This window comes from Diabrotica undecimpunctata, chromosome 9 (genome assembly GCF_040954645.1).
Source record: "Diabrotica undecimpunctata isolate CICGRU chromosome 9, icDiaUnde3, whole genome shotgun sequence".
NCBI classification, from domain to species: Eukaryota; Metazoa; Arthropoda; class Insecta; order Coleoptera; family Chrysomelidae; genus Diabrotica; species Diabrotica undecimpunctata.
The window spans coordinates 21,143,177-21,156,095 of record NC_092811.1 but is presented as its reverse complement, the minus strand read 5'-3'; the positions used below and the strand labels follow the sequence as shown (position 1 = coordinate 21,156,095).

Below are 12,919 nucleotides of genomic sequence, written 5' to 3'. Positions count from 1 at the left end.
CTCGGATTAGATTCTATTTTAAATTTTCAAATGAAACAAGATTTTGATTTAGAGATTTATCAAAGATTATATGGAAAAATTGAAGAAAAAATCGAAAAATTTAATTATAATATTAATATTACAGAATACTCCATAAACTTTAATGAGGGAATTCCCACAGAACTTTTTGAAGCAAAATTACAACATTTATTGCCATATCAGAAAAATAAAATAGAAATATTACTAAATAAATATGACAATATTTTTGCAAAACATAAATTTGACATTGGGCAGGTTCAAAATAATGAAGCTCAAATTAAACTTTTAGAACATAAATTTGTTGCAAAAAGACCCTATAGATGCTCGATAGAAGACCAAAAAGAGATAGAATTTCAAATAGGACAATTATTAAAAGCAAATTTAATAGAAGAATCATCTTCACCTTTTGCAGCACCTGTTACATTGGCTTTTAAAAAAGATGAAGGATCTAAAACAAGATTGTGCATTGACTTTCGTGAGTTAAACAAATTAATTATTCCTGAACCCCAACCTTTTCCTTTAATTGACGAGATTTTGACCAAAACAAGGAATGCTAGGTTCTTTACTACTTTAGATATAAATTCTGCTTTTTGGTGTATTCCAGTTCGGATAAAAGATAAATACAAGACAGCCTTCGTTACCCAAAGTGGTCATTGGCAATGGAAATGCTTACCTTTTGGGCTTAAAACATCTCCCGCAATATTTCAAAGAATTTTAAGTAATATTATCAGGAAGCATAATTTAAATTCATTTTGTATAAACTACATAGATGACATTTTAATATTCTCATTATCATTTGAAGAACACTTAGACCATATAGAAAGACTTATGAAAGCAATTATTGAAGAGGGATTTAGGCTCAAACTTCTAAAATGTAATTTTGCAAGAGAAGAGGTTAAATATTTGGGACACATTGTGGGACACAATTCAGTTCGTCCGTTACATGATAATTTAATATCGATCAGAGATTTTCCAGCACCAGACACGAGAAAAAAAGTACGACAGTTTTTGGGAAAAGTAAATTTTTACCACAAATATATAAAAGATTCAGCTAGGTTATTAGAGCCACTACATAATTTACTTAGAAAAGATATCAAATTCCACTGGTCTTTAAGCTGCCAAACAGCTTTTGATAGGGCAAAGAATATCCTCTGTTCTGAACCTATACTAGCCATTTTTAACCCAAATGCTCCTACAACTATATATACAGATGCTAGTGTTCTAGGAATTGGTGCGGTTCTGAAACAAAAACAAAGAGATGGAGAAATGAAACCCGTAGCATACTTTTCAAAAAAATTGAACAAATATCAAAAAAATAAAAAGGCTATTTTTTTTAGAATGCCTGGCAATTAAAGAAGCAATAAAATTTTGGCAATACTGGCTAATGGGAAGAAAATTTCTCGTTATTACTGATCATAAACCCCTTGAGGGAAGAGAACTTCGTACAAGACCAGATGAAGAATTAGGAGATATGACACATTTTCTTTCACAATTTGACTTCGACATTAAATATGAACCTGGAAAAGAAAATGTAGAAGCGGACTGCCTTTCTAGAAACCCAGTGTTGGAAAATATGAAAAATGCAGAAACATTCATAAGAACAGTAAACCTAGTCACATTAACTGAGATAAAACAAGACCAAAATAATAATCGACAAGTTATAGATACAATGAGAGGAACAATTTTGAACCAAGATATATTTTATAAATTAAGGAAGAATGAAAAAAGAATAATTTTATCCAAAGATTTTGGAAAAGAGTTAATAACAAAAGTTCACAAATTTTATGGTCATATTTGTGCTGGTAAAGTAACAAACAAAATTAGAAATTTTTACTACATTAAGAATATAGATTCACTAGCAAAGGATATCTGTCAAAAATGCGAGATCTGCTGTAAAAATAAAACAAGAATCGGTCCCAAATATGGTCTTCTGTCACAATTGGGTCCAGCAAAAGAACCTTTTCAGATAATGTCCTTAGATACAATAGGAGGATTTGGTGGCAATCGTTCGACAAAAAAATACCTCCACTTACTTGTAGATCACTTCACCAGATATGCGTTTGCAGTTACTTCTAAAAATCAGACCACAGATGATTTCATAAAATTAATCGCCAAAATTCAAGATAAACACCCCATAAAAACATTATTAACAGATCAGTATCCAGGAATTAATTCCAAAATATTTAGAAATCATATGAAACATTTAAATATTCAATTAATTTTTACAGCAGTAGACTGTCCATTCTCGAATGGATTAAATGAAAGACTTAATCAGACATTAGTTAACAGAATAAGATGCAAACAAAATGAAACTAGAATTCGAGCATGGACAAAAATAGCTGAAGAATGTATAGAGGAATACAATAAAACAGATCATTCCGTAACCGGATATAGCCCAGAATATTTGCTTTTTGGAAAAGCAGATCCGATTGTTCCCGAGGAACTGTGTGAGACAACAAATGTATCAAAAGATAAAGAAATAGCCTATAAAAATTCGGTACGACATCATGAATATAATAAAAAACTGTATGACAAAAATAGAAAATCCTATGAATTCAAAGAGGGAGATTGGGCATATGTAGAAAATAAATCAAAACTAAATAGAAAAAAACTTGACGAAGTAAGAGTAGGTCCATTTCAAATAAAAAAACAAATTTCAAATACATTATATGAAGTAGATATTGGATACAAAAAGAATGATATGAATTATTTCCATATTTCAAAATTGATGCCTTGTGATAAACCATATACTTAGATGGTTTATCATACCTTTTTGGTAGGGGGATGTAAAAGTAAACCTATGTTTATTTTAAGTGAAACAGCAGGGCTTAGTTATTTTTAGTTATTTAAAGTTTTAGGTTGTATGACTGTTTAAGTTTTATTGACATTGACATATTGTAAATTGTATGGTACAATTGTCAAATTACTTAATGGCGTAAGAAATAGCATTGTTCTTGATTCTCTTTTTAGGTTTGTATATTTGTTAAGTTATTTTAGTTATGTTATTATTGTTAATAATTTATATTGTAGAATTTTAACGATAATAAACTCTTTTTAGACGAATTCAAACTGCTATCTCTTCACATGAATAAGGGTATGATATTACACTTATATATATATATATATATATATATATATATATATATATATATATATATATATATATATATATATATATCTTTATAATTTCTCTGGCCGTCGATTCAAAATTTCTTTGCTAATTTATAAAATTTCATTATTGTATCAAAAGTTTAAATCGACAAGATTTGAAAATCGCATAACTTCGGGTTCGCGTAAGTTGGGGTAGCGTTAGTCGAGGTATTACTGTATATACAATTTGATTCCATTTAAAAAACCTTGCGCAGAATACATACAAAATTACTTACACATCATTACAGCAAGACACTTCAAATTTATCTAATATGAGTACGAGTACCGAAAATTCATTAAGTAAATATAACTTGACATATATAACGTTACAAACGTTTTTATCTGATAAAATATAAAAAATTTTGTTAATATGCAATCATTGGCAAACAAAATTCATAGATTTATAGATAACACAAAATATATATTTAGTGATTTATTGTATGATTTAGTATCATACATATAATGACATAATTTTTTAGTGTATGTATGGACAGAGTTTCATTCTTTTTACTACAAAGTTCACCAATAAATCGTAAAAATTTTAATCAAAACGAGCTAGAAGGGTTGAAACATTGGCTGGTTGAGGAAACTGTAGTCGAATTAATGAGGTCATTAAAGAGGTGCTTTCATTATCATAAGGACATTCAAAAAATGTATGGTTTTGATCTGACAACGTCTTATTATCACAAGAACAGTTAGGTGAGTCTATAATTTTTATTTTATATACATGAGCGGGAAAACGGTTAAGATTCAGTTTTAATCTTGTAATAATGGATTACAAGATCAAATCATCCTTTAGAACTGTCAATTAGCATTTGACAATGCTGTTGTATGTTAAAAATAAAATCATCTTTATTTCATGCTCAACCACAAAATTTTCTAAATTGGTAAACGACTGCAAGTCTTTGTTTTTTCATCATTATTTTATTTTCACTATTTCACTTATTCACTATTTTTCATCATATAACATTTCTTGATCAAATCACTGATTTTGTCGTTTACAGAAAATTGATTATATGATTTACCTTGTAAGCATAAGTTTAGGTCATTTAATCGATTAAATATGTCTGTTAAGGCCTTTCCTCGCGATTCTGGGCATAGCTAAATTCCAATGAAAAAGTTTATATCAAATAATGCAAAAACTATGGCAGATATTGAGATGATTCTTTTTTTTTTATATGAAATGTCTTAAAAAGTTCTAGTGCACTATTTGGTTGTAAATTAATAAATTGTTTAAACAATTTTTTTTTAAATATTGTTGGTTAAAATAAACGTAAAAATTTTTGAAGTTATACTTCTATACGCGCGCTCAACGTTGGAAATTTGTATGGGAGTGAATCTGTGAAATCATTACATATGTAAGATAATGAGTAAGAGAGAGACATAAGATATATTTTCTCTCTCTTCCTCTCTCGAATATAAAATTGTTCCTTTTGTATATATAATTTAATAGGTATTATATATATTATATAAAGATATATATACATATAATATTATATATATAATAAAATATTTATTAATATTATTATTTATGTGATATGTTTTGTATTATTTATTAAATGTTCATAATTATATTAGTCTTTTGTATTTCAAAATAATAATCTCAATAAATCACTGTATGATCCAGAACTGACAATTTTGAAATACGTTTGTGTCATATCCTCGGTAGTATAGTAGTCAGTATCCCCGCCTGTCACGCAGGAGACCGGGGTTCGATTCCTAGTCGGGAGGACTTTTTTATTAATATTATTACATGGTAAATTAAACATATATGCGTAAGTAGAAAAGTTATGTATATTATTGTCATTTTTAAATACTAAGAATATTGCGTTTTAATTTGTATTGTATTATTATATTGAATTATGTTGCGCTGTATTATAGTGTATTTTTTTATGTATATTATTGTCATTTTTAAATACTTATGAATATTACATTTTAATTTGTATTGTATTATTATATTAATAACAAAATAAACAATGAATTTTACTGCAGAGTATGTGTAAAAAAATTTTTGCATTCAACTCTTTTCATACATATATGAAAATAAAAATATACATTTTTATCAAAATATTGATTCAATCCTTCAATTACTATACTCCTATTACAGGTCAAAAGTTGTTTATTAATTGTTAGTAAGTTGTTAATAATTCTGTTTCTCTTTCTGTTATGTCTTACCTATAGCATTACATATGTAATGATTGTGCAGATTGACTTTCAAATAAATTTGTAACGGCGAATGCGTGTATAGAAGTGTAACTTCCACCGGCAGTCCCACTGGACTGCCACACCCGTTTTTTTAAATAGGTCACTACAGAATTTGATCCACTTTCCGAATCTGTTTTTATTTTTAACATAAAGTGTAGCACAAAGCAGGTATTTGGTATAAACTTTTTAAAAAATCTCTGCTAAAAAAGTTCTGCTAAATGTAACTCTCTGTCGGTCAGCACAGGCTGTCCTTGTCGATAACTTCTGGATTCTCGCCGACAGGTAGGTAAGAAGTATACACTCTCTCGGGGGAGGGTTATAAATAATAATGTTGAATAACATTATTAGGGCTTATTCCGACTTTTGACAAACCAGTGTGTTTATTGTTTTTAAAATGGGTAGTTCACGAAGACGTTTATGTTCCAGATGAAAAAGTCGACGACGATTGAGGAAATTTTATATAAATAAGCAGTAAATACCTATAATTTGATTAAATTTTTATATGAATAGAAATATTTTCTGTTGATTTGTGACATTTTCTTTCTAAATGTTTATACTGTTTTTATAATAATACTATTGTTTCAGTATTTGCTTATATAATAATAATTTATTATGTAGAAACAGCGTAGAATTTTGGTCAATCAGCCAGTACATTTTTTTGTATTTCAATCAGAATTATTATTTTCTTTTCTTCTTTACATGAGCTCAGAGTAATACCCAAATATTTTGCAGTATTTGAATATGGAATTTGATTATTTATATTTATTGAAATATTTATTTTGAACGTTTTTGTTAGTAAAGTTTACATAAAATATGAAGTTTGTTTCGTCATTTGCTTGTCCAGTCATATTAGTACAGGGTAATAAGGATTTTCTCGTGACACTCAATAATCCAGGTAGCTGACAACTTTTTTAGTTATTGTGGTCCTATAAGAAGAAAACCTACCTGTTTCCTGCCTAAAGTTCGGAGCCGTTTTTTAACGATTAACAATTTAATGCAAAAAACGCGATTTTTTCGATTTTTTGCACTCCATTAGAAAGCTAAATACTTGACATAAAATTACAAAATTTTATTTTTTAGAATATTGACAAAAGCTTTAAAATGCCGATTTTTGAAAGTTAAAAAGTCAATTTGTTGCTTCGCAAACTTCAAAATAAGTGACAATTGATATTTGTTAAAAACTTTTAGTAAACTTACACTTTAAACTTTAGAGTTCCACCCAAAGTTGGGTATTGGGGTACTTAACAAACCCTCAAAATTTGGGACCGATATATTAATTAGTTTAAAAGTTATTGTATTTGTTTATCCCAGAGACCTTTTTTTTACAATAACAAAAGACAGCAAATAATAAAGATAAATAATGCTGAATGAAAGCAAAAGACTTATACTATCAATATGTATTAAAAAAAAGATAAAAAAAATTATTTATCATAGTCAAAAATCCTGATGCCAAATTTTTGAAATTATGTAGTTTATAAACATTTAGAATAACTTTAAAAACATTGTCCTTAGAAAAAATCTTTTTTTACATTTAAAAAGCTAGTATTTTCACCCGAATTTTCAAATAAAAAAATTTGGCCTAGGTTAATTTGGGCCAAAGTTAGCCATGTTTTTTTGTTAATTCACAGCTAATTTGATTATAATAATTAAGGAACCTCATCGACGCCATGTTATCATCATCATGGCTTATTCACTAATGGCGGAGTGTTTGCCGCCCTTTTGGGCTCTCTGACTCATTTATTGCGGAGAATCAGTCCGCTGTTGTTTTTTTCTATTATTATAGCAGCGTGTGTGACTTGGCCCTGTCTACAATTTTCTTCAATTCTTTCCGGTTCTTACAGCGCTCCTTCCAATTGTAGATTCTCAGCTTCTTTATGTCTCCTAAGACTTGATCTCTTTATCTTGTTTTGGGTCTCCCCTTTGGTCTCTTTTTTGTTGGTCTCCATCCAGTTTTTCGCTTTAGTGTAGAGTCTGGGTTAGCCCTTTCTGTGTGTCCCAGCCACCTGAGCTTTTGCGTCTTCACGAACTTGATTATGTATTCACCCTCGATGACTTCTTTAATTTCTTCATTGGTTAATCTTCTAAATTCGCCTACACTTATCCTCACCGGTCCCATTGTTCGTCGAATTATCTTTCTCTCTAAGATTTCCAACCTCATTTCATCTTTTTGTGTTAGGCACATCGTCTCTACACCATAGGTGACCACTGGCCTGATTGCAGTCTTGTAAATTTTTAACTTGGTTTTCTTACTAATGTGCTTTTCTTTCAGAAATTTTTGGTAGTTCCAGTAGGTTTTATTACCCAGTAAGATGCGTTCATTTATTTAATCCGTTCTATCATTTCTGTCATTCACCATCACTCCCAGGTATTTGAAATGGTGTACTCTTTTAAATGTATTTGCACCAAGCTTAATTTCTTTCTCTATGTTCGTATTCTCTCTTGAACACTTGAGGTATTTCGTTTTGCTTTGGTTTATTACTAGCCCTCTCTTCTTTGCTTCTTTATCTAGTATTAATTTTTTGTTCTGCATGGTTTTTAAATCTCTAGTAACCAGTGCAATATCGTCTGCATACGCTATCAGTTGGGCTGAAGATTCGATAATCGTTCCCATAATTTTGGCTGCTCTTACTGCCCCCTCTATGGTAATGTTAAATAATGTTGTTGACAGGGAGACGCCATGTTAAAGAATGGGATTTGTATTTTTGGTAAAAAATTTGCACAAATATTGTACCCACTAAAGGTGTTAAAGGACCCACTACGAATTTTCAAAGATATAGTTCAAATGGTGACTAGGAAGAACCTACAATTCCATGGAGTTTTAATACCGAACAAACAATTTCAAAATAAAATTTTCTATATCTCCGTATCTACTCAATGGATTTTGATTATTCTTTTTTAATTTGTATGTAATTTCTACGTACATTACAAATATGTAATTTGTGTATATATTAATTAATTAATAAATAGTCTAGTTTGTTCAAACAATTCGTGAAAAAATAATTTTCTTCCAAAAATCTATTTTTTTTAATACTAGATAATAATCATAGAAAAAATCGCGTTTTTTGCATTAACTTGTTAATAATTAAAAAACGGCTCCAAATTTAAGGCAGGAAACAAGTGGGTTTCCTTCCTATAGGTCTACAATAACTAAAAAAGTTGTCAGCGACCTGGATTATTGAGTGTCACGAACATGGTCTATTTTTTGCTTATTTCCCTGAAGTATATATTTGATTAACATCTGTGAAATTTCTCTGTCGCTTCCTCGCTGGTTTTGCATATTGCTATGATAGCAGTATTATCGGTAAATGTTGTAATTGTATTATTTTCTAGCACAATAAGATAACACGTATACAAAAGGTAAAGACACTTCTTTGTGGCAGCTCTGCTGTAATTTCTTTCAGTTCCGTGTATGTATCTTCCTGTTTAATTCTGAAATATCTTTCCAAGATGCAGGATTCAATTATTCAAGAGTATCATTTTGGTAAATATAGTCTTAGTTTATAGTTATGACGTCTTTGCCATACTTTATCATATACCTAAGTCACATCCTAAATTGTTCATCATATTATCCTTCATGGTCCATGTTTCATATCCATATTTCTATACATTAAATTTCTATATATTTTTTAATTGTTGTTGCAGTTTCGCAAAATAACTTCGTCTCTAATTGTTCACATTTCATTAAATACCATATTAAGGTGACATCACGTCGTCACTTTTTATGAGTTTAGGTGTTGATTTAAAACAAGAATTGACTAAGCCAAATGTAGCTTATTTGAATACATACCTGCCAAACAGGATCAAGCTCGATATAATACGGTGTGCCCATATAGTTTTTCTTAGGTAAAAAGTCGATTTCTTCGTGTAATTCGTTGGATATATTGGTAATATTCACATACCACTTCGAACCAAATATATTTATGGATTTGGAAAATATATCATTGTAAACAAAGCCGGTGTAGAAGGAGAAGATACCCATCAGCAAAATGATGTATCTTCCTCCGAAAAATATCACAAATATTTCACTTTTATTTTTCATTGCGTTGATCTTCTTTTCCGATAATACCAAGTACAAACCGAACAGGAACATAATTACGGCATGGCCGCAATCTCCAAACAGCACGGCGAATAAGAAGGGGAACGTGATAATCGTGTACAAGGCTGAAACAAAAATATAAGATATTATTGGAGGAATTCGACAAACACTTGCACTACTTTTAACTAATTGCTTTATTTATCGGTTCGTTTCCAGACAAAATCAAGTTTTTGATGAATAATCCAAAGATAAATAGACTAGATATTGCAGTTTCCGACTTTAATTCCGGAAAGCCATTAGTCAAGTTTATTTTTTTATCCTATTCGTTCTATTACTTCCTTAAATGCCTCCAATTGTTTTAATACATAAAATATATAGTATAGCTATTTTTTTTCTACAGGAGGAATGATGAAAATAATAAAAGTGTAGTAAGTAGTAGTGTAAGTTCTTAAAAACTCAATTCAACAGCATTTTCTTATACTTGTAGGTTTTTATTTATATCCCTATCACTTTAATATTAGCATTAGATCTTACCTAGATTGATTTCTCTGTAGGAGGCGACACCATAGGAATCTATCAAGTTTTGGAAGCCTCTGGTGAATTTGTTAGTTCTGTTGAAAGTTGGGGGTGCTTCCTGAGTGTTGATGAATTTAAAGAACGAAGGGATTGAGCATCCGCAGACACTCTAGAAAACAAATTATTGTTTTAGTTGTGGCACTGGCGTCTTAAGTTCTATATACACTCAGATGCAAAAAAAACGCAACGAAAAAAATTTTGGCCAAATTCAAAGTATTTCAGTTTTTTTATTTTTAGCCCTATTTTGATGACTTTGTTAGCACACTGTGTAAAAGATTATAAATTTTAATTTAGTTTAGTGAGTTTTTTATTAAAATTTTGTATTTGACTTATTATACGGGGTTAATCGAAAGATGGTTGTTTATCCTAACTTTGAAACATTCTGTGGAATAATTCCGTTAGCGGATTTTGTTTGGTAAAACCTGTCTAGAACCTGGATAGAAGTATAACTTCTACATAATTTACAATAAATAGGTGTTTCCATTAAACATTTTGAAGAAAAACAAATTTTAATTTTTTCTATTCGAAAGTACCCTCTACCTATGACAATTAAAACCCACACTCTTTCTAATGACACTAATTTCGTTAAAATCGGTTGATCCAAACCAAAGTAATAGGTATTTATCCACAGATACATTTGAAAAAAAAAAAAAAAGTACTTGAACAACTTTGTGCAGAATTTAGGCCTCTTTCTAGTTTACTTATTTAACACTTGGTATAATTGGGCATATTTCACAAAAAACTTGTTTTCAAATTTTTCTTCACAGGTTACGCCCCCTAGCGGTTAACCCAGAAATTTGAAAGTTATTTACAGCGATTTCTCTTGGCCTTTTTTACCAAGGAATTTTTTCTCCTAAAGTTATAACATGAATAGTTTCTGATATATAGCCGAGAGATCGGCTTATTGGACCACCCGGTACATGAAAAAATAAAAATAGAAGAAGCATCTAATGCCAGTTCAATAACTGTTTTATTGTCCTTTATCGAATAAAAATCATAATTGTTGAAAACTTTTTGACACAGTGTTGACTTACCATATTTTTATATAATTGTTCCGAGCTAAGTGTTTCTTTCTGATATTTATAATGATATCCGTTGAAAACCTCGGAAGTTTCTTTTTGTTATTAGTGCTATATAAAAGTTGCTTCTTCATATTATAATAATTATTAATCTTGTTGTTTAATAATACTGTTAATTTCCAAAGTGGTTTCTTATTAATACAAATTGTTTTATAAGAGCGTGAACTTAATTTTCATTCCCAATATAATTTTGACTGGTCTATTAAAATGTTTTTATTGGTAGATTATTTCGAATGTGTTAGTATACCTTGAAAGCTTCACATAAATATCAAATACAAATTTTTTACTATTTATTCTTAAGTATTTTTTTTTTGTTGCAGGATGACAACTGAACATGCTTAAGAAAAGATCATGGTCAAAGTTGGTAGTTTTTCTACTGGGATTTGTGATAGTGTTGTTATTATGGCACGAATTGTCAACCCCACGTTATATAGTAGTTCCAGCGTCCACTACAATATCTACACCATACACAGTTTTGACGGAGGATGACACCGGTTTTCCTGAAAAAGTTCTACATGTACCAGAGAACGATTACAACCAGCTGATTGATCTCAACTTTAATTTTTCTATGATTAACTTCATTTGTAACGAAACCATTCCTCTATTACTTCTAGTATTAGTGCACTCAGCGCCAGTAAACTTTGATAAAAGACAGACTATACGAGAAACGTGGGGAGAAAAGGAAGAAAACGTGAAAGTATTATTTATGGTTGGCAGTGTTCATTCCGAGCACACACAGAAGATGATCGAAGCGGAAAATGTGTTGCACAATGACGTTATTCAAGGCAGTTTCGCAGATACATACAGAAATCTTACTTATAAGCATGTGATGACTTTGAAATATTTCGTTTACCATTGCCCTCAAGCCAAATATATCTTGAAGACTGATGATGATGTATTTGTCAACATACCAACTATGAAAAATTTTCTGATCTACGATTTATCCCCTCATGGTGCTAGGAAAGGTTTATTTTGTACACCTAGATATAATAGTTTAGTCTTAAGAACCTATAGATCAAAATGGAGGGTGTCTTTTTCGGAATATCCGGAACGGGTTTACCCGACGTATTGCCCAGGGTGGGTGCTGCTCTACACGCCAGATGTGATATTTGCTATTTACAAGGAAGCTCAGAAGTCGCATTTCTTTTGGATAGACGACGTCCACATTACCGGTACTCTTTTTAAGAAACTTAATTTTACTCATACCGATATTGAACCGTTGGTTTTATCTGAATCTAACTTATACAATATCGTTTATAGATCTTATAACGTATCTCAGCCGTTCCTTTTTGGGTCGGCTAATACGCTAGAAACAGAAATAAGGAAGCTATGGAATTTTGTTAAAAAGCGCGAAGCGCATAAGTTTATATTTAGTGATATTACAGTATAACTTAAAAGATTTATACAACATATTTTAATTGAAAACAATTTCAGATAGTCCAAGGATCATGAAAGACTTAAAGAAAGAATATATTTGGTATATTTATAGACCACTATTACTAGGTCAGATTTTTTCAGAATTTTTCAAGCAAATTTTTTTTTTTTTTTTTTCGAAAAAACATATTTTTTACGAAGGGGGCTAAAAATTTGGTTAAATAGAATTCTAAATATGTCTTTCAAGTGCCCAAACCCAAATAAAAATCCAGCTGGGTGCAGATTTTACTATATAAATACACCAAAAATTTCGATTAAAAATACTTTAAATCGACGTTTTGGTTTCCACTTTGAAAATCGTTGGTCCTTCTTACTGGAACTATAGATGAATGTCACATTCAAGTAATTATAGGCTTATTTTCCCATGGATTATTTACATATCTAAGATCAGTCAAATTCCCTATTTTGATTTAATATTAAT

General features: G+C 30.1%; 1 protein-coding gene across 1 annotated transcript; it reads left to right on the top strand.

The window, feature by feature from the left end:
- Positions 1 to 3,526: 3,526 nt before the first annotated feature.
- LOC140449654 (beta-1,3-galactosyltransferase 5-like) lies at positions 3,527 to 12,786 on the top strand. The gene is made up of 2 exons (XM_072542933.1): positions 3,527 to 3,867; positions 11,385 to 12,786. Exon 2 carries the CDS (start codon positions 11,399 to 11,401, stop codon positions 12,452 to 12,454), a length of 1,056 nt encoding a protein of 351 aa, XP_072399034.1. The 5' UTR covers positions 3,527 to 3,867; positions 11,385 to 11,398; the 3' UTR covers positions 12,455 to 12,786.
- Positions 12,787 to 12,919: the final 133 nt, after the last annotated feature.

What these genes read in the sequence shown, in the direction of transcription:
- LOC140449654 (XM_072542933.1), top strand. Translation starts at nt 11,399, where the DNA reads ATGCTTAAGAAAAGATCATGGTCAAAGTTGGTAGTTTTTCTACTGGGA.